The 21,207-nt window shown below is 46.9% G+C and overlaps 2 protein-coding genes across 7 annotated transcripts; both read right to left on the bottom strand.

Annotated features, from left to right (window-relative positions):
- Window positions 1-271: 271 nt before the first annotated feature.
- Window positions 272-5,007, bottom strand: Slc10a3 (solute carrier family 10 member 3). 2 transcript variants are annotated; one of them, XM_052742648.1, is made up of 2 exons: window positions 4,336-5,007; window positions 272-2,050 (listed from the first exon to the last, which is right to left on the bottom strand). In XM_052742648.1, the coding sequence occupies exon 2, from the start codon at window positions 1,912-1,914 to the stop codon at window positions 481-483; it is 1,434 nt and encodes a 477-aa protein (XP_052598608.1). In that variant the 5' UTR covers window positions 1,915-2,050; window positions 4,336-5,007; the 3' UTR covers window positions 272-480. The 2 variants fall into 2 exon arrangements, with proteins under 2 accessions (XP_052598608.1, XP_052598600.1); XM_052742640.1 differs by lacking the exon at window positions 4,336-5,007 and adding an exon at window positions 3,778-4,163.
- Window positions 5,008-5,450: 443 nt separating this feature from the next.
- On the bottom strand, window positions 5,451-20,710 carry Fam3a (FAM3 metabolism regulating signaling molecule A). Of its 5 annotated transcripts, none has more exons than XM_052742670.1 (9): window positions 20,602-20,710; window positions 18,904-19,017; window positions 18,382-18,405; window positions 15,540-15,663; window positions 15,351-15,409; window positions 14,911-14,961; window positions 14,508-14,667; window positions 14,298-14,424; window positions 5,451-9,039 (listed from the first exon to the last, which is right to left on the bottom strand). In XM_052742670.1, exons 1-9 carry the CDS (start codon window positions 20,612-20,614, stop codon window positions 8,995-8,997), a joined length of 717 nt encoding a protein of 238 aa, XP_052598630.1. In that variant the 5' UTR covers window positions 20,615-20,710; the 3' UTR covers window positions 5,451-8,994. The 5 variants fall into 5 exon arrangements, with proteins under 5 accessions (XP_052598630.1, XP_052598639.1, XP_052598620.1 ...); XM_052742679.1 differs by lacking the exon at window positions 5,451-9,039 and adding an exon at window positions 12,361-13,245 and having other exon boundaries at window positions 14,508-14,592; XM_052742660.1 differs by lacking the exon at window positions 5,451-9,039 and adding an exon at window positions 12,361-13,245.
- Between the last annotated feature and the right edge of the window lie 497 nt (window positions 20,711-21,207).

Below are 21,207 nucleotides of genomic sequence, written 5' to 3' on the forward strand. Positions count from 1 at the left end.
GCTCCGAAGGCCTCTTATCTCCTCACTCATTATAGAACAGAGGCCTGCCCTGTTGGGGAGGGCTGATAGAGAAAAGCCTTTGCAGATATGGGGATACAGCTCAAAGGTACAACACTTGTCTACCATGTTCAAAACAGAAGGAGTGAGAACCGAGTGGGTTCTGTGCAGGGTCACCAAGCCTGTTCACCATCCTGGCCCATACCAGTCCAGACACACTCTACCTATCCCCATTCATAGGCTCCAAGGGACAAACACTGGAAGGGACCCAAGCTTGCTTTTGTCTTTTATTGAAATATATTTCTAACTCAGCATGGCCTCTTTGGCACTGAAAGCTGGGGGAAAAAAGAGTAAAAAAAAAAAATAAGCCTGGATTTGTTTGAGTGCATAGTGCATGAGAACTAAAGGCCTTTGGTACATAAGAACTGTGGGGACAGTGGATGGAGTATGGGGGCTGGGGTTATAAAACTTGATCCAGGGTCCTCAGGGAACAGGAAACAAGCTGCTGTAGATGAACTGGCCAATAACCAAAGCCAGCATCTCAGAGGTACCACTCAGTGCCACAATGAAGGGGGCCTGAGAGGCATAGTCTGCTTGAAGGCGGCGCAGAGACAGCTGCAGCATGGCTAAGGCTAGCAGGCTGTTTTGCACCCCTACCTCAATGCTGACTGTCCGCCGCTGGGCCACTGGCAGCTTTAGGCACATGGCCAGGCTATAGCCCACCAAGAGGCCAACCAGGGGCACTGTGAAGCCCACCAATATGATGGGTAACCTGACTCCCACTAAGATGAAGACCCCCATGTGGTAGGCTAGGAATAGGCCACCAAGGAGAAGTACAAAGCTGAAGGGCTTGATGACCTGTAGCAGCAGCTCTGAGAACTTGGGAAGCTTAGACTTGATCACCACACCTGCTGCTATGGGGATGGCAATGAACAGCAAGGTCCCCAGTATCTTGGAGATGGGCACGTGGAGTGTTTCATGGATGCTGAGAAAGTGGCTGTAGATGGCTGATGAGAGTGGCAAGAAACCTGTGGCAGCTACTGTTGAGATGAAAGTCATAGAGATGGCCAGGGTGACATCTCCTCCAAGGAGGAGACTGAAGAGGTAGCTCCCCCCACCGCCAGGTGATGAGCAGGTAATGATGAGGCCCAGAGCCAAGGCCTTGGGTAGCATGAATACTTTGGCCATCAGGAAAGCATAGAAGGGCATGACCAGAAATTGGCCCAAGAGGCCTAACAGCATGGGTTGGGGGCTCTGTAGGAGCTCCTTCAAAACTTCAAGTTCCACTTTGCACCCAAACGAACACTTATTGACAAAGATAAGAGGCAGGAGCAGGTAGAGGATTGGGTTCTCTGAGAAGTGGCTCAAGTTGGGATTGAGGGTAGAAGGGATGTCTTCAGCAGGTGACACTTTGATGCAGAAATCCCTTCGTTCTTCAATCAACAAGGGTGGGGCCTCATGGAGGTCCATGAGCTGGAGGTGGAGTGGAGCCAGCCCAGCCAGACCTGAGTGGATGCTCACCACAAAGCCACCCCCACTGCCCCAGGTTATGGCACTCACATTCTTGATGATCAGTACCTCTGTGTCCAGGGATATAACCCTCAGTGTGGGGCTAGGGCCTGTCCCATTGGCCTGTCCTGAGTACTGGCTAGAGATCACAATAATACCCTCACTCTTTTCAGGGAACTCAAACTCTGTCACTGAGCCATCTCCAATGCTCAGATAGTGACCACCTGTTAGTGGCATAGTGTGGCCCAGAGCAGTACTGAGGTTGGCACTGGCCATCACTTGGCCCCCCCATGGCAGGCTGATGACCAGTAGGGCAGCTCCGAGCATACCTAGGAGACCTGTACAACCACCCTGTCCTCCCAGGCCAGGCAACTGCTGGGAGTTACTTCTGCTTCTCTTGACCACCATGTCACTTCAAAGGATAGTGTTCACAGGCCCCTTGTGTCTTAGAGGAATACCCTTGCTTGTGCTGTTGGAATGTCCTGAAAAGTATCCATGAGAAGGTCCTGGTCCTGTGTGGTCTTCCTTGATAGCAGGTCTTTTCCTGAAAAGAGAAGGGGCAAAGAAAATGGCTAATGAAGAGGAAAAACTGCAAGCTCAGGAGCATGGGGCTCTCAGAGAACCTTTTACTTCTAGTTTGTGGATAGTGCTGGTCCTTGAATGTCATTCAGCCATCTCCTCCTCCAGCACAAGCTTCCTCAAGATTCTCAGCCCTCAAGAGAGGTTACCTACATACAGGAAACCCCACTCAGTCTGCCAATTCTCTGGCCTACTATGGTGACCTTATAGAAATGTTCTAGCACTGAGGGTTTTAGGAGAGCAATCTTTAATCTTGTCACCACTAGACCATTCCACACTGGTTTCAAGATGTCGTGATAGCACTATAGGAATGAACTAAACTGCTTCCTGGAGGGACTAGGTATTGTGGCTCACTGCTGTCATCCCAGCACTTGGGAAGTGGAGGCAAGAGAATCAGGAGTCCAAGATCATCCTTCAGTTACATAGCCAGTTCCAGGGCAGTCTGGAGGACTTGATACTCCATTTCCAAACAAAGAAAATCAAATAAAACTGGCTTCCTGGGGGGAGACAAGAAGACTAGTCAGATGAGAACCAAGAGTACTGATTGGAGATGGGTATGGTGGTGTACACCTTTAAACCCAGCACTCAGGAGGCAGAGGCAGGTGGATTTCTGTAAGTTCGAGGCCAGCCTGGACTACAATTGAGTCCCAGGACTACAACGAGAAACCCTGTCTCCAAAAATGAAGAAAAAAAGGGTGCTGATGGGAACATTGCCTTGGGTCGGTCCAGGTCTTTATTTATTTTTTTTTTCTTTTTTGATCCAGGTCTTTAAAGAATAGAACAGAGGCATCTGAATGCCAATTGCCAGCTACAAAGTGGTGACAAAGTGACATGGGCAGTATGTGACTTACTGAATCAAAGTCTTCAGGGGGTGATGCCTGCTGCTGACATGGAGTTGGGTAAACCATTGCTGTGGCTACATATCCTGTCCTACCTGCCCTATAATAATGAGATAGGAGTCCTTGTGGGAAGCACATCCCTACTTCTCAGGGAAGTTACAGTAGTACTGGGTTAGATATCCACTGGGCAACCTTCTCTTGTCAGAGCTCCCCAGTCTCAGAACTTGAGCTCTCATAGCTGCTGCTACATCTGACAACCTCTGCTTAGAGTCTTCTGGTACATATTCCCCTTCCAGGGTCCCTGTATGTAGGCCTCGATGGCCTAGTGGCCTGCAATTCACTATGTAGACTAGGCTGGCCTTAAACTCACAGAGATCTGCCTGTCTCTGTCTCTCTAAGTGCTGGAATTAAAAGGTGTAGGCTACCACATTCAGCCCTACCAGAGTCTTTTTGTTGTTGTTGTTGAGCCAGGGCCTCACTGTATAGCCTTAGCTGGCCTGGAATTCACCATCTAGACTGGGCTGGAACTCAGAGATCTACATACCTCTGCCTCCCAAATGCTGGGCTAAAAGTGTGAGACACCTACCAGAAATTTAAACTTACAGTGGAACCTGAGTATTTCTAAGGGTGGAGTAACTTGGGGTGAAAGGAGGGATCTGCCTCCTTCCATTTCTCAACTGGATAGTTATCACCCTAGTATTTGCCAGAACTGGGGCAACTAGATGGCAGTGGACACAGCAGGTTTTATATTATAGCTTGCCAGGTACCTTTAAGCTCTCTGGATCCTGATCAGTTTTTGGCCCCAGACCTCCATCTATATGGCCTTTGCTGACTTACAGTTTGGGTCACTTACCCTGGGGGCTCTGGTTCAGCCTTGTGTCTCATCGATGAAGAGGGAGGCAGGAAAACCAGAGTAGGGTAACAAGTCCAGTGGAGAGGAAAAGATGTAGGCATCAGAGTGGTGTGAATCAGTTAAGGGAGAAACTAAGGGCCATCCACCCATACCCCATCCTTCCAGTAGGACTGGTGGACCTGAGTCACTGCAAGAGGGATTTGGCCCCTATCCTACTACACCTTTGCTGATAGAAAGAGTTGGGGTAAATACACTCCAAAGCTGAGGAAGCAATCCTGTCCCGAAGCTTTTTCCACAGCAGCGAAGTGTTGGGGGTTAGGATATCTAACAGTGATGACCAGGTCTCCTCCGCACCTGGGAGTCCGAGGGTTGTCAGGTGGTTGGAGAAGTTAGGAAGAGCTCACAATCCCGCGGTCAGTCTTGGGTTCAGGAGAGCCTCCACGTCACTCTCGCGCCCGCAAGGCCTCACGCTGGGCCTGGCCGGAGCAGGTGATCGCGGACTGCAGACGGAACCATAAGTCACCTCCCATCCTCCCCTTCCCGGTCGAAGTCTCTCACCTGCTTCCGCTGCCACAGAGCTCCGCACAAGCGGCGGCGGCTGGGCCAGCAGATGCAGATGCGGGAGAGAGCGGCCCGCTCGGGCCTCGTCCCGCCCCCACAGGCTCCGCCCCACCGAGGCTCCACCCGCGTGCTAGGACCCCGCCCTCTCACAGAGGCCTTCACCTCTGGAGGCGTGTGTTGGGTTCCTACAGGATATGACGTTTCTGGGAGCGACTAGCTGGCCCTACCACGTGAGACCTGACTTCCTGAGTCAGCGTTTTTGGCGTGCAGCGTAATAAGTACATTGTTGTGGGGTTACCCCCTGGGAAAAAAAGTGGGTGGTGGGAGGGTGTAGAAAGGATATTAGAAGACAGTAAACAAATATTGAGTTAAAGGTGATGTGGGGATTGAAGAGATGGCTCGGTGGCTAAGAGCACTTAACTACTTTTGCAGAGGACTCTTGTTCAATTTCCCATCACCCACTTAGCCGCTCACAACACCTGTAACTACAGTTCCGGAGGATTTGATACCCTCTTTTGGCCTCTGCTCATACTGGGTGCATATGGTGCACATACAAACATGCAGACAAACATTTGTACACATAAAATAAAAATAAATCTTTAAAAAGAAAGGTGAGTTGTATGCAAGTGGTTGTTACTGCCATACCTGCTTCTGTCTTTGAAGCATACAAAAATAAACTTATTTTCTTTCTTTTAAAAAAAAATGAGACTTTTGCCGAGCATGGTGGCGCACGCCTTTAATCCCAGCACTCGGGAGGCAGAGGCAGGTGGATCTCTGTGAGTTCAAGGCCAGCCTGATCTACAGAGCGAGTTCCAGGACAGCCAGATTCACAGAAAAACCCTGTCTCAAAAACCAAAATAATAATATAGTAAAAGTATTAAATGTACATTTATCTGGCAGCTGGAGAGAGAGATGATCCAGTGGTTAAGAGCATGTACTACTTTTGCAGAGGACCTGAGTTTGGTTTCTAGTACCAACACCCAGCATGTAACTTCAGCTACAGGGGATCTGATAACTCTTGTCTGGACTTCAAAATCACCTGCAATCATGTGCACATACCCCTACAAAGGCACACACATGTAATTTAAAAATAGTAAATGTGATACCATAAATACATTTTTAAATTTATTGTTACATTTATTTAATGGGTAGTTTCAGACTCAGAAATCGCTCTTCATAGACATTTGATCTCCTTGCAAAACCTCTGGTCTCTGAGCTTGTACATAAAGCTTCATTCCATCAATAATATTATTTTTCCATTGTAGTGAATTCTGAAGTTCTTGTGAAAAAAACTGAACCCAGTTGGTGGGAATGGTGTACAACTTTAATCCCAGCACTCAAGGGAGGCAGAGGCAGGCAGATCTCTGTGAGTTTGAGGTCAGCCTGGTCTACAGAGTGAGTTCTAGAACAGCCAAGGCCACAAAAAGAAACCCTGTCTCAGGGGGAAAAAAGGAGAACAACCCAACCCAGAACTCTATGCAAGCCAGTCTCTCTGTCAAAAGGTATGTGTATGGACAAGTTGAGCAAACTTCTTAGCTCACTCGATGCTACTACCATCTGAGGATTTTTTTTCTGATAAAAGCAATAAGCTAACTGCCATGTATGCAGTTCTATAGAATCACTGCTGGGGTAGCCATGTTTAGACTATTTTTTTAAACAGACTTAATTTACTTTATTTTCTTGTATAAAAGCCATTATGTGCAGAGAAACTGTTTCAAAACAACAAAAAACAATAACAACAAAAACCTCTTATGTAGTAGCCACAACTGGACCTCTAAACAGAGACTCTGGTGTGGGTTTTCACTAGATGGTCAGTGAATTCCTGATAAGGAGACTTGGTGAACAGTCTCTTTCCAGAGGTCGGGGGTCAGGTAGCTGTAGGTCTTAGAGATAGCATCAAAAGTGGCCTTGGCAAAAATTGCCCAGGGTGGCAGTGCAGCCCCTGGCTGATGTGTAGCAGTCACCAATACTGGCCATCATCAGTAGCTTCTTGGGCACAGGAGCAAAGACGATGCCAGTGTCTCTGGGGCTGGGATGAGACCAAAACAGAGCCACATCGGCCTGTCACCTTGCACGGAACAGTGTGGGGCTTGCCAATCTTGTTCCCCCTGTAGCCTCTCCACACAGGGACAATGGAAAGCTTGGCCAAGATGATGGCCCCTCAGATGGCAGTGGCTACCTCCTTGGTACACTTAACACCAAGACCAACATGACCATTGTAGTCCCCATAGTCATGCAAGCCTTGAACCTGGTCAGCTGGCCAGCCTGAGTCTGCTTCTGCACTGGTATGATCTTTAGAACCTCATCCTTTAGGGATGTGCCCAGGAAAAAGTCAATAATCTCAGATTAATTAATGGGGCCGGGAGAACAGGTAGATATCTTCCAGGGACTCTGTGGAAGCTGCTGTGACTTCCTAATCCTGGGCCCCCAGGTCCTCTGGGCCCTCTTGCTGCACGAGCATCATCCGCCATTTGGTATTTTCCCAAAGAAGAAGCAGCTAGACCCATTTATTTATTTATTTATTTGTTTGTTTGTTTGTTTGTTTGTTTGTTTATGAGACAGAATCTCAGAGCTGGCCTCAAACTCCTAATGTAGCTGAGAGGATGACCTTGAACTTTGAATCCTTCTGCTTACATCTTCACAATACCAAACCCAATTTATATGGTTCTGAGGATCAAATTCAGTGCCTTTTTCATGCGAGGCAATCATTTCAACTGACCTACATCCACAGCTCTGAAATGATTGTAAAAATAATTTTAAACTGTAATTTGAAAAACTTTTATGTGTGTGTGTGTGTGTGCTTGCATGAGTCTATGTGTACCATGTGTGAGCAGGAACCCTTAGAAGTCAGAGGGTGTTGGATCTCCTGGAATTTGAGTTACATGTTGTGAGCTGCCCTGGGGGTGCTGGGAACTGAACCCAGGTCCTCTGGAAGAGCAGTAAGCACTCTTACCTCCAGGCCCATATTGTGTGTTTCATAAAATTCAAATTAGTACATATATATGACATACAAGTATGTATATATATAAATATATGCATACATATATATGTTAGGTCTATACATGCTCTAAGGCAGTGGTTCTCAACCTGTAGGTTGCAACCCCTATGAGGACTGAACGACCCTTTCATAGGGGTCACCTAAGACCACCTGTATATCAGATATTTACCTAACAGTAGCAAAAATACAGTTCCGAAGTAGCAATGAAATAACTTTTTGGTTGGGGGTTACTAGGACATGAGGAATTGTATTAAGAGGTTGCACACCAGGCCCGGCAGTGGTGGCGCACGCCTTTAATCATAGCACTCAGGAAGCAGAGCCAGGCGGATCTCTGTGAGTTCGAGGCCAGCCTGGTCTACAAAGTGAGATCCAGGACAGGCACCAAAACACCACAGAGAAACCCTGTCTCAAAAAAACAAAACAAAACAAACAAACAAAAAAAAGAGGTTGCACACCTTTAATCCCAGCACTTAGGAGGAAGAGACAGGCAGATCTCTGTGAGTTTGAGGCCAGCCTGGTCTACAGAGTGAGTTCCAGGACAGTCAGGACTACACAGAGAAGCACTGTCTCAGAAAAAAAAAAAAAAAAAAAAAAAGGTCGCAGCATTAGGAATGCTGAGAACCACTGCTCCAAGGGGTTTAATGTGTGAATGATCACAAACATTTGCAGCTGGGAATGGGAGCTCACACTTGTAATTCTAGCATGGAGGGAGAGGCTGAAGCAAGGAAGATCAAATTGAGCTCAGCTTCAAAAATAGTGAATGAGGCCGCATGGTTGTAGAGTGAGACCTTGTCTCAAAACAAAAACTAGAGGCTAGTAAGAGCACTTTCTATATAGTCATGAGGGCATAAATTTCAATCCCCAGTACTCTTGTAAAAATCCACAGATTGCTGCAAGTGCTTGTAAGCCCAGTGTTGCTGTGGGTGGAGAAGGATTCCAGGAGTTTGCTGGCCAGCTAGCCTAGCCAAAACAGTAAACTTCAGATTCAGTGAGAGACCTGAATCTGAAAATGAAAATGTCTTAAAGAACATTAATAATGCAGAGAATGATAGAGGAAGAGACCTCATGTTCCTCATACCTCTCTGGCCTTAACATATGCACACATGGGCATGTAACACAGACACAGACAGACAGACAGACAGACAGACAGACACACACACACACACACACACACACACTCACACACACACACACATACATTAGGTTTCAAGCTGAGACAAATGGCTGAGGTGCCAATTTAACACAACAAAGCAGACCTGGCCTCCAGGTTCTCCCTGCATCCCTCAGTCCCTACCCCTTATAGGGCCCCCCTGGCTGGCATACCCTGACTCCTACCCTTAACTTCTCCAGCTCAGGGCGCTGGGCTGCTCTTCACTATATAATCCAACCATTTTGGTTGCCAGTTCTCATTGTACATTTGGGCCACCTAGCTGCTGCACCTGGTTCCTTCCCTTTTCGCCACCCTCTTTCCCCCTCCCCCTCTCCCTACATGGCACAGCTCAGCCTGGACATCTAGACTCTCCCAGATGAAAAGGGGCAATGTGTCTGTCTGAAGATGAGGTAAACTGGCCACAGGGAGAGATGGGTCAGCTGAAAGAAGCAGGGAGGGAAATTTTAAGAATTGTGTCCTTGGTGGAAATCATGCTGTTGAGTGGAACTCACCTGGGCCTGGCCACCTGAAAGCCACCAATTCCTGCTGTGTGCTGGAATCAGGGGAGAAAAATTTGGTCAGAAGACTGGTTAGAAGACTGCTCCTTGTTGTCATTAGTCATTTCTGCTTTCCCTGAAAAGCCAGAGGGAGTGCTGGGATGTCTGACATGAAGAATGTGGCAGCTTTATTTGCAGGAAAGGGCTCAACACAGGCACTTAGTTAATATTTATAAAACAAATGGACAACGATTGGGCCTGGAGGATAATTAAGTTGGTAAAGTGCTTGCAAGCATGAGGACCCTAGTTCAATCTACAAAACATTGGAATTACATGCTTGTAATTCCAATGCTGGGGAGGCAAAGACAGAAGGATCCCTGGGGCTCACTGCCAGCCAGACTAGCTTACTTGGTGAGTTCCAGGTCAATGAGAGACTGTTTCTTAAAAAACAAGGTGAGAGCCAGTGGTATGGCTCAGTGGGTAAAGCCACCAAGCCTGATGACCTGAGTTTGATCCCTGGGAGGACCCATATGGTGGAAGGACAGAACCCATTCTCACAAGTTTGTCCTCTGATCTATACCTACACATACAGACACACACTCACAAACACATATGAACACATATACACATACAAACAAAAAGACAATTGTCCAATTGTCTGGGAGGCATAGGAGGGTCTCTGTACTTCCAGCATCATAGTAAGCACATTCAGTGAGATTCTGCTTCACCTGGGAGTAAGCTGCTAACTTAGGGAGCCTACTCATCTGGTTCCTAACCTCTAGGTATCCTTTATCTTTTTTTTTGTACATTGACAATAATGACCAGACTTCTAGGGTTGTGTGAACCATGTAAGTAAGTTGTTTAAAACTAAAATCTTTTTTCTTTTTTTTTCTTTTGAGATTGGGTTTCTCTATATAGCCCTGGCCATCCTGGCACTTGCTCTGTCGACCAGGCTGGCCTCAAACTCACAGAGATCCACCTGTCTCTGCCTCCTGAGTGTGAGGTTTAAAGGTGTGTGCCACCACCACCTGGTTTTAAAACTAAAATCTTGAACAAATAAGCTGAGACTTGCCTGATCTCCATTGGGAGCCTTATAAGTGTAGTTGAGGCAACAGTGGCTGCAATGTGGAAGCAAGTGAAAGGTGTACTGGATTTATATTATTCTCTACTCTTTGAGATTTTTGCAAATTTCCATAATAGAAGATTCAAGAGACAAATACATATTTGATAGCATAGTTGTGGATAAACATCATTACATAATTTGTCAAAACTCAAAGAGAAAAGAACCAATTTCTGAAAGTTGTCCTCTGACCTCTGCACATGCTCACACATATTCACACAAAAGAAATACATGTAAAAAGATTAAAAAATACAAACATCAAAGAATGTATAATACCCAGGGCAAACCTAATGCAAAAAAAATAGGTTCACTGACTGTAACCAACAGGAGTCTGATGGGCAGTTTCTATAATTTTCCCTCAGTTTTGCTATGAACCTATAATGGCTCAAAAGAAAGTCTTTTGAAAAAGGGACAATAGTAATGTAATTTTCTTTTGGCAGCGCTGGGGATAGAACATAAGATTACTGAGCCCCCAGAATGTTTTTTAGAGTTTGGTGCAGGGACTGGAGAGTGTTCAGTCTATAAAGTACTGGCTGTGCAAGCATGAGGACCTGAGTTTGAGCCCTAGTACCCACATAAAACAAAAAGGCTGGTGCAGGGGCAGTACTGGGGAGGCAGACATAGGTGGTGGATACCTGGAGCTTACTGGCTAGCCTGCCTTGCCTAATTCTGAGTTCCAGGCCATTTGAACAAACAAACAAATAAATAAAAGCAGTAGAATATGGTGGCACATGCCTTTCATTCCAGGACTTGGGGTAAGCAGATCTTTGTGAGTTCCAAGTCAGCCAGGGCCACATAGTGAGACCCTTCTCAAAACAACGGAACAAGTAACTAATGCTGGGCCTGGTAGCATCTACTTTTAATCTCAGCACTTGGGAAGGAGAGGTAGGAGGATCTTTGCAAGTTCCAGGGCAGTCAAAGCTACAGTAAGTCCCCGTTTAACAAACAAATCTCCCTCCAAATAACATCAACAAACCAAAATCCAAACCCAAACTCAAACCAAATAAAGAACCCAAGGTAGATAGCATTTGAAGAACATTCAATTCAAGGTTAACTTCTGGCCTCCATATGCATGTATCCATATGAACACACACACACACACACACACACACACACACACACACACACACACACACACACACACACGAGAGACAGAGAAACAAGAGACAGAGACTGAGTTTGGTATAGACTTAAAGGGCTGGGTGTTAGCTGTTATCATCACTATATCTGAGACAAGGAGCTGAGCCCTGCTGACTTTCTTGCTTGACCATTTTAGTCTTGGATACACAATTCTCTCTTTCCTGGCATGCCTCTCCTCCTGGGCATCCCACACCTCTAAACTAGCATATACCTGCCACTGAATACTTCCATTCCTTTTCCTTTTTCTTTTCTTTTTTCCTCTCTTAACATTTATTTATTTAGTGTATGTGCATGTATGTGCCTACACATGGTTAGAGGACAACTTGCAGGAGTTGGTTCTCTCCTTTTACCATGGATTTTGGGGATCACCAGGTTTGGCAGGAAGTGCATTAATCTAATTGATCACCCCTCTGCAGCCCCCCTTTTTTAGACGCAGTACCTCATGTAGCCCAGGCTATCCTGGAATTTGCTAAGTAGCCATGGTTTGATTTTAACTTTTGATCCTCCTGCCTCATTCCACTTCCTGAATGTTGGAATAATATATGCACACTACGATACCCAGCCCTACTCTCATTTCTTAAGGCCTGGTTCGCTCTCAGCATTTTTTTTTTGAGACTCAGTACTTAAAACCAATCGGTTGAAGGCTTGGAAAGCAGGTTGAAAAGCCACAGGACTTCTAAGTTTATCACCTCTGGCATGGCCACCTCAGGGATACCTTATGGGCTCCTCAAATTACTATGCCTTGATGTTTCCCATCTAGGAAGTCCAAGTTGTGTTCTCTCCATTTTGGAACCAGGTTGCTTCTGCACTCCTGGAGTTGATATTTCAGTGCCTGTACCAGCTTTAATTCCCATCTTTCTCCCTATAGGCTCACACTGGGCTAGTAAGAGTTGGTGAGTTTCCTTGGGTTCCAGAGTACAGAGCCATCTCCCCAATCAATGCCATGGGTGATGCCAGTTGGGGAGCCATTCTGCCTCCTATCTGAGTCATACCTGAGCTGCAGGGCCTGATGACAAAGGCTGTCTGCTTAAGTTTCAGGACCAACATGTTGGTTGATCCTCTGGGACTCATCTGTCCCCTCCATACACGAAGGACACCACCACCCTTGACTCTCCACTGAGGACAACATCTGAATGCATTTTATTCCATTTCAATTGATTAGTTTATTAACAAACAGGTCATTTAGAAGGTGAGCCTTCTGACAAACTGCATAATGCCATATATTTGGTGAGGAACTTTGATTGGATTCCAGCTACTTGGGCACCAAAGGCCAGTCTTCCATTCAGTTTTGCAGAAGTGATCTGATTAAGCTCTGATATGGCTTACTTAAAGAGGATCACACTGCTGGGCAGTGGTGGCGCACACCTTGAATCCCAGCACTCGGGAGGCAGAGGCAGGTGGATCTCTGTGAGTTCAAGGCCAGCCTGGTCTACAGAGCTAGTCCAGGATAGGCTCCATAGCTACAGAGAAATCCTGTCTCGAAAAACCAAAAAAAAAAAAAAATCAAAGAATCACACTAAAAACATGGTTGGATGGCAGTGCAGTGCCTCTGGGAGGGAGAGGTTCTGGAAGATGTCCCAACCTACCCACTGGCTGCTCCAGTGAAAGGAGCAAGCACTGAAGATCCTTGCCTCTGGGGGCACTCAAGAAATATAAGATGACACAGGAGGGGCAGAGGAAGGGGCTGGGTGGAACTGACTGTGGGATCAGCTTTAGGAAAACACAGCTACCTAAGCTCCATGACAAAGTGAAATGGGCCAGCCCTGCAGCCCTCATCAACTTGAGGCTACTTTCAAGCCCTAATATGTTCAGGCAGGGAAGCCTCATGCTTGGGCATGGGGCAAGGCCTCCACCCTACACTGGTGCCATGCTGCCTCCTTCAGTCTGGTCCCAGAGCTCTGCTGTGCTAGCCCGCCATGCTCCTTCGAGGGATACAGCCTTCCATCTCCAGGGCCTCTGGCCAGCCCTCATACTTGTTGGTGTGTTTACTGTTCTTCACATGCTGTAGGGGTTAACAGGAAGTTATGACCTGGCCCTCAGGGGCCAACCACCAGGGTACTCTTCAATCTGTTGCACTCCCCTTCACGCAGGAAAAAAAGGGGATGGCTGTGGTGGTCTAGTCTTTCACGAGTGAACTGGGGATGGGACATGGGCCTGATGTACCCCAGAACAGTGAGCACTGTGGACAGGAGGGAGTCCATGTGGCCTTGGCTTCAGGGAAATGCCGGAAGCTGCTGCCTGAGTTTGGGGTGAAGGGTCTTGGAGGGCATGAGCTTCAGGTTTTGTTTTGTTTTTTATCAACCACAGCTATGGAGAAATTTGTATTTGTTGAGAGCAGGACTTGGAGGCCTACCTAAGACTTTTTGCTGGGAGCCTTCTTAGGTAAGGATGATACCAGGGGCCCTCTTCTCTCTAGTAGCCCCTAGCACAACATATGCCTGGTGTAGCCTAAGAGGGAACCCAGGAAAGGTGAGAAAGGAGGATGCAGCATAAATTAGGAAACTGGGTTGTGACAAGGCTAGGATGGTAATGAGCATCTTTTTTTTTTTCTTTAAATCTGAGACAGTATCTCATGTAGCTTAGGCTGGTCTCAAATTTGCTATATGGTCAAGGATAATCTTGAACTTCTGATTCTCTTGCATTTACCTCCACAGTGTTGGTATTACAGGTGTATCCCCATGCCCAGTTTTATGCAATACTAAGTATTATATTTCAGGGCTTCATGTATGCTAAATAAACACCCATCACAAATGAGCTACATACCTAAACTGAGCATCCTGAAGATGTTTGTGAAGAAAAATTCTTATTTATAAGTCTGGCCAATGTGCAATCCAACTTTTAAAGTCTTTAGGTTGAAATATGTACAGGACAGGGAAGATCAAAATTACTGTCTCTCCCTGTGGTAATAACAAGAGGTCAGGGCTAATCAGGGCACAGGTTAGGGACAGGACTCTGGGCCCTGATGGACAGAATTCAGGGAAACTTTGGTGTAAAGAGAAGGGGTGGCAAGGTTGCCAGGGCTAGGAGGCAGAAGTGCGAGGGTCTCTGCTGTACCTGCTCAAAGGGGCTCTTGTTTTGCACACCCTTGGCTCCCACAAACACCCAGCTGTCACGGAAGGCTAGCTCCTTGGCGTTCCTGCTGCCCAGTTCAGAAAAAAGCTTCCTGGTCTCTTCATTCATCCTGTTACACAGTAGGAAGAAATATGAACTAGGGACTGTTACTGTACTAGGATAACACTGAAGCTGGGCTTGGCAGTCACTTACTTGGTAGCTGGATCATCATAGGATGCCACAAACACTAGGGTACCTTCATGCAGTGGTCGGATGAACTTCAAGAGATCATTGACATCTGGTGGAGATGAGCCCACAGAACATGGAGCTTCAGGTTCCACTGAGCAGCCCTTCCCAACCAAACAATATTCTTCTAATGAGGAAAACAATGTAGGGACTGGGCAAGGGCTGTTCCACATCAACGGCCACCAGTATGAGCACAGACAAACTGGTAAAGAAGCTAGGGCCATCTGGTCACAAAACATAGAATCCAGACAGAGATTCCCCCGTCTCCTACATTTTGTGAACCCAAAGCTATAATTGAAACCTGAGTACAAAGGCACAGAGGGCAGGGCTTCAGGGAGAAAATGTATAACAGGATGTGGTGGCCACTCACCTCCAGCCCACATGTCAAAGGCTCTAGCTTCCAGGAGCTCACCACTGACCCCTGTGTCAAGAAGAGGAAGACCTGCTAAGTAAACTGTCTGGGACATGCTGCCTTACTGCCTGAGCCCCTAACCCAGGCTCAAACATGAAAGGTGGCAGCCCTTACAAAAGCTTCAAACATGCCCTGTCATCCTCTCATTCACAGAGCTGCAGCCCATGGAGCCTCTGGCATGAGGCCCTATGTATCCACTACTACTATCATGTTTTTGATCACTGGGTGACTTCCTTTGTAGAGCTTTTGGCTGGCATAGAATTTTTCCCAAGTCTCCCTGGGAATGCCCAGGAGCCACCCTCTCCTGCAGAGGGAGTAATGAAGTGGAGGGGCCAGGCCACAGCATGATATTTGCTTCTATGGTCTGAACTTTGACCCCACAACATGGGGGAACTCACCATTCACCAGGGCGATGTTCAGCCCACGGCCCACATTGTCCTTGACGCTGCTCATGAGCCTAGCAGGGGGGGCAGAAGATCTCTTGTGGGCATATCACATTTCTCTTCCTCACATAGATAGCCCTTAGCTCTTGGCCCTTGCAGACCTGGCCTCAAGTTCCCCTCCCACTTCCCAGCCCATATGCTCACATCTTGTCCTCGAGGCAGATCTTGGGCCCGATGACATTGGCAGCCCCGCTGACTATGCGAAAGGCCAGGTGCTCCTCAGGACATGGCTGGGGCAGGCCGCACTTGTACTTCCTGGCCTTTGGTTCTGAGTAATGATAGCAGATGTGACCCATGTACCTGGCCCTGGTGTCACCCGAGATCTGAGGGTGGAGGTCAGGACCAGCCACAGTGCTGAAGGTGCAGCCACAGAGCATGGAACTGGGGCAGGAGGTGAGTGGGGCTCAGACCAAAGCTGGGGATGTTTCCAAGTGGTGTGTTGGCAAGGGAGTAGGGACACCAAGAATAAGGCTTTCTTGCTACTGGTAGGAAAAGGGAAAGGGGACTGAGAGCTGGCTTGGAACCCTTATACAACTAGAAAAAACAGAGGTCCAGAAAGTCAGGGTGAGAGCTCCACGGATGAGGCATACAGTCAGACCAAAGTAGATGAGCTGAGGTGGGTGGGTGGAGCATGGGGGCTCTGCTAGCCTCTGGATTTCTTCAGGGTAAGGGTGGGAATGATCTCTATAATGGCTTGAATTATGACCCTACAAAATATAGTGGAGTCTGAATTCCCAGTTCCTCAGAATGTGGTCTTGCTGGGAAATAGGGTCTTTATAGACAGATAAGTTTTGACAAGGTCATACTGGACTATGTTGAGCCCTTAATGCAGTGCGATTAGTGTCCTTATGAGAAGAGAAGAGAAGAGAAGAGATAAAACCACACAGAAGGAGATGCTGTGAGTCAGTACAGGCAAAAGGCAGAGTTGTGCAGCTACAAGATGAGGCACATAGAAGGCTTCTAGGATTTGCAGAGGCCCAGAAAGACCCTTACCTGAAGCTTTCAGTGGGAGCATAGCCCTGCTGACACCTTCATTCATACTCTTGGCTTCCAGAATTGTAAGAAAGTAATTTTGGTTGTTTAAGGCACTACTTTTCTTAGGGTAACTTCAGGAAGCTAATATAGGTTTTGGTGCCAGGAATTGGGAGTTTATGTAAACAAATAACTAAGAATGTGGAAATGGATTTGGAACTGGGTAGAGTGGGCAAAGGATGCAAAGTTTTGAGGTATATAGTAGAAAAAGCCTATACTGCTTAAAGAAAGAAAAAAAAAAGAAAGAAAACAACCTGTTGGCAGGAATACAGAGTGAAGCCAGGTATGCTATTGCACATCTGTAATCCCAGCATTTGGAAGGCTGAGGTAGGAGAATCATGATTTCAAGGCTATCCTGGGCTACTTAGTAAGTCTCTGTATTAAATCAAATTTAGCAATATGGATAGTAAACACAGTTCTGGTTCAGGCTTAGAGAGAAGAGCACAATAGAGTAAGATTCTTCTGTTGAATCTTTCATTTACATAATCCTAAACAAAGCGTTGATAGGAATATGAATATTATAGCTCTTTTGGTGAGACCTTAGAAAGAAGTTGAAGAAGCCATTATTGGGTATGGGAGGAAAGTCCATCCTTGTTATAAAGTGTCAACTGTTCTGGTGTTTTGTAGAAAAGAAAGCTTGTAAGATATTTAGCAGAGGAGATTCTCAAGCAGTGTTAAAGGTATGGCCTGGTTTTTCCTTGTGGCTGCTCATGGTAAAATGAGAGCAGACAGAGCAGTTGGGGAAAGAACTATCAAATATGAAGGATCTAGAACATAAAGATCAAAAACAAATCCTAGCACTTGGGAGATGGAGGCAGGAAGATCAGGAATTTAAGGTTATTCTTGGCTACATAGTGAGTTTAACGATAGCCTGGGATTCATTAAGCCCTATCGCAAAAGAAAGAAGGGAAGAAAGAAAATGTTAGCCTAATTATATTGTAAAAATGAGAAAGCAGTCCAAACCTGTAATCCCAGCATTTGATAGGGTAACACAGGAGGATCACTGAGAGTTTGAGAGCTGCATAGTAAGTTCAGGACCAGTGTGGTATAAAGTGAAACTCTGTTAAAAAAAAATCTGAAATATTTTATGAGCTAGGAAAATAGCTCAGTGTAGAGTATTTGTTTGGTATGGGTGAGGTCCTAGGTTCAATCTCCAGCACCATAAAAATTTTTAAAAAGCATCCTTTAGAGAGAACACAAAGAGGATGGCTGGCTTAGGATTTGCTAAGGAAAGAAAGTGTGTGATTGTGGGTGTGCTCCCACCTCTCAGAAGCCTGGACTTGAGATGGGATTATACAGGATGAATCTGTGGAGGACTCTCTTGTCTTATAACCTAGGCCCTCATGAATCCCATGAGAGGCCAGCAAACTTTGTTAGAAGTTTATACCAACAGAAACACTGTCAGCCTATGAAAAGGACAGAGATGAGAAGAATACAAGGATGGAAGGAAGAAAGGAAGGAAAGAAACAAGAAAGGGAGGGAGGGAGGAAGGAAAGAAGGAAGGGAGATTCTGAATATAGAGCCAAGAATGAAGGGGTCAAAGAGGGCCCAAGCCCAGAGGGTGACACTATCTCCCATTCCAGAAGATGGGGTCACTTCAGTGGGCCTAGAAGCAGAGTATATGGACATACACATTTCTTTTTAGACCTTAAAATCTAGAAGAATTGCCCTGCTATGTTCAGGATTTGCTTAGGACCATGAGTGCCCTACCCCCTTTTCCCAATGTCTTCTATTTGGAATGGGAATGTTTTTTCCTATGCCTGCCCTCTCACTTTCTGATGGTGGGTAACTTATTTACTAGGTTCACTGCACAGAAGGCTATGATAGCTAGTGGGGAGAGGGCCAGATGGACAACAGAAATCCTGGTGGGCTGGCTGGCAGCAGGCAGGGGTGTCACAAAAAGCAGAATGAAGTGCAGGCATAGGAGGGGATAGGGAAGAGAGAGGAAGCTTACCTGCAGTCACTGAGTTCTCTGGGCCTGTGGATACAGAGAGTTTGTTTTGTTAGCATGGAGGCCTCCAGAAGCCTACAGCAAAGCAGCCAAGATCAGGGACTTGGGACCAAGTCAGGCTACACTTGGCATGTTCCCTGCTTAAGTCTCAATGATGCCCTGATGTAAAACTGCCTGCTCTAGGAAAAGGATGAATTGGAATTGTAAATAGTGCTTAGGTGACTTGGCACCAGCAACAAATAGAGTCCCTGTGTATCTCAGAGCCCAGCAGAAAGTCCAAGATGATCAATGTTTAGTGGAGGCCTTTCCACTCCATACTCTCACTTCATCAACTTCCACTCAATATTGGATTGCAAGTTGGGTGTGTTGCTGTCTAGGTCAGTTGGTATGGACAAGTCTGCATTTGTGTTAGAAGATAGGCTGAGGGCAGCAAAAATAAGCTTGTCAAGAAGGGGATGGAAAACCCAACCATCACACCCCATATTGAACACCTGTACAGTGAGGCAAGAGGGTCCCCACACTCACTGGTGAAGAATTGCTGAATTCGAGGAAGGCCACCACCAGGACCACCCAGGAGGATGGTGACTAGGATCCAGGTGAGACCCATAGTGATGATTAGGGCCACGATTCGAAGGGGGCCTGCAGGCAGGACAGACACAGGGCAGGTCTATCTCAGACACCAGTGAACAAACCCAGCAACAACCTACTGCCTCACATGACTAGATCTCCTCTTCTACTTGGAAACAAGTGATGGCAGGATTGGAAGGTGGGGTACCCATTGCTACCCACCAGACCCAAGAAGGAGACTTGAACTCCCTCCTGGTGAAGGGAAGAAAGTGAGTTCAAGCATTGAGGTTGCTCTGTTTGGTTCTCCCCAGCAGGTTTGGAGGGACCTTTTAGAACTCATGCTCTGGACAGGTTCCATAGCACCAACCTCAGCATCTTTCCTCTGAAACTGTTAGTGTATTTACAGCTCACCCATCTGCCTCTCCTTTCCTCTTGTTTTGATGGAGGATCTATACTCCTCTTGAAGACCAGTCCTTCTACTTGCTTCAAGATCCATCAAGTTCTCTCCTGTCTCAGATATGTTGTGCTAAGGCTCCTTCTTTCTATCTCACTTTCATAATATTAACAGGTCCTAATTTATAAAGACGAAAAAGAGCTCCTGCAAGAAAAATATCATCTTCTAACTCCTTACCTACCACTTCTCCACCAAACTCTTTAAAACTTTATACTCTGGCTAGGGATATAGCTCTGTGGTAGAGCATTTGTCCAGCATACATGAGACCCTGGGTTCCATCCCCAGGATACACATTTTAAAAAAGTCATCTACATTGTGATTTCTATCATCTCATCCCCGCTACTCTCTCCCAAAATTCTTCCAATCTAGTCTTGCCACCACAATAGCAAACAAATGACCTTCCAAACCAGACCACCCATGACTGTCACATTTCTGATTGCCTGTCTTCTCTTTCTTGACATCTTGATGGGCTGCACTAGCCATCCTGATGCAAACACTTCACTGATAGCTTCTAGGACACCACAGTCTCCTGACCTGACTCTTTGGGACTTTCTCTTTTTGGTCATCTTCCATTACTCTCCCCTCAAAAGCTATTCCTTTCCAGGCTGCCTTCTCCTGTTTGCATACTCTCTTTATGGGAGATTTCATCTACCACAGTTATCAAGTGAAATACCATGCAGTAATGACACCTTATTTTCTGGCTTCAATCCTGATCTGTCTTGAACCCACACCCTCCCAGTCAGTTCCTTACTGCCCTTACTAGGATTTATCCATGAAGTTGCTACCTTACCAGTTCTCAAATTCTACTCTTACCCCTATCTGCCCCCTCCACGAACCATTTTCATCTCCACAAGGCATCTTCATCTTAGTTGTCCAGCTGACAGTAGAGCAGCCACTTGGATCATATCCAACCTCACAGGCAACCAAGTCAGTTCTCTTCTAAGGTCATGCCTCTTTGCCTTTACTCTCCACCTCTCCTCACCCAACCTGTTATTTGGGTTGGGTGCAACTGACTATATATCAATCCTTAACTTATAGTTTGGGAAGCTGAAGTCCTCAGAGGTGAAAGAATTTGCTCATAGAATGAGTGCTTGTGCACAGTTACCCATTAATAAATAACAAACCAGTGACTACCCGGGCCCCTCCTGACACGACCACTAAGACACCAGGATTCTCTTCCATTCGCTGTGGAAGCCACCCACCTGCCAACCTCATGTCCACTTCTCCCGCTGGGTTGGGACCTCCGGCAGGTGCACTGTTTAGGGACCGTAGGCTCTGGGAGGAATGAAGCAAGAGAGTAGGTTTGGGTGGTGGGGCAGGGTCAAGTCTGTGCTGGGCGCGATCGGTGCTACAACTTGTTCCTCCAGACACCAGACCAGGCTCAGTTCCTCATGAGCGCTGGGAGACGCAGTGCCTGGCCAGCAGGGCCTTGGGAACCCGTCGCGGCTCACAGTCTGGCTAACAGAAGCATCCAGGACTGGAACGCAGCAGTTGTTCTCCCCGACCTGGGTCCCTCCCGTGCTAGGCCCGGCGCTCTGGTCGGTCCCCCCGAGGCTTGTGGCAGAGACCCGGCGGGCCAAGGACGTTGCCTGGATGTAGGGAGACGCAGATCGGATCAGGGAATTTCCCAGTGGTCTCGCTCGTCTGGCGAGGTGAAGCAGACTAGTCACGTAGTGAAGCTTGGCAGGCACGACAATGGCGGCCCAAGGAGGGCCACAGCCCATAGGCGTCGCTCCGCCATAGGCCCATAGACTGCGCTGTGGGGCCTCAGGTCCCCATGCAGGCTCCACCTCCAGAACCGCCTCCTG

Source organism: Peromyscus californicus, unplaced genomic scaffold (assembly GCF_007827085.1).
Source record: "Peromyscus californicus insignis strain IS unplaced genomic scaffold, ASM782708v3 Scaffold_10__1_contigs__length_136768540, whole genome shotgun sequence".
NCBI classification, from domain to species: Eukaryota; Metazoa; Chordata; class Mammalia; order Rodentia; family Cricetidae; genus Peromyscus; species Peromyscus californicus.

Coding starts and splice junctions, on each gene's coding strand:
- Slc10a3 (XM_052742648.1), bottom strand. CDS start 1,914: ATGGTGGTCAAGAGAAGCAGAAGTAACTCCCAGCAGTTGCCTGGCCTG.
- Fam3a (XM_052742660.1), bottom strand. Junction 18,406..18,903: donor AATTCAGCAATTCTTCACCA/GTGAGTGTGGGG, acceptor CTGTATCCACAG/GCCCAGAGAACTCAGTGACT. Junction 14,962..15,350: donor GAACATCGCCCTGGTGAATG/GTGAGTTCCCCC, acceptor TTCTTGACACAG/GGGTCAGTGGTGAGCTCCTG.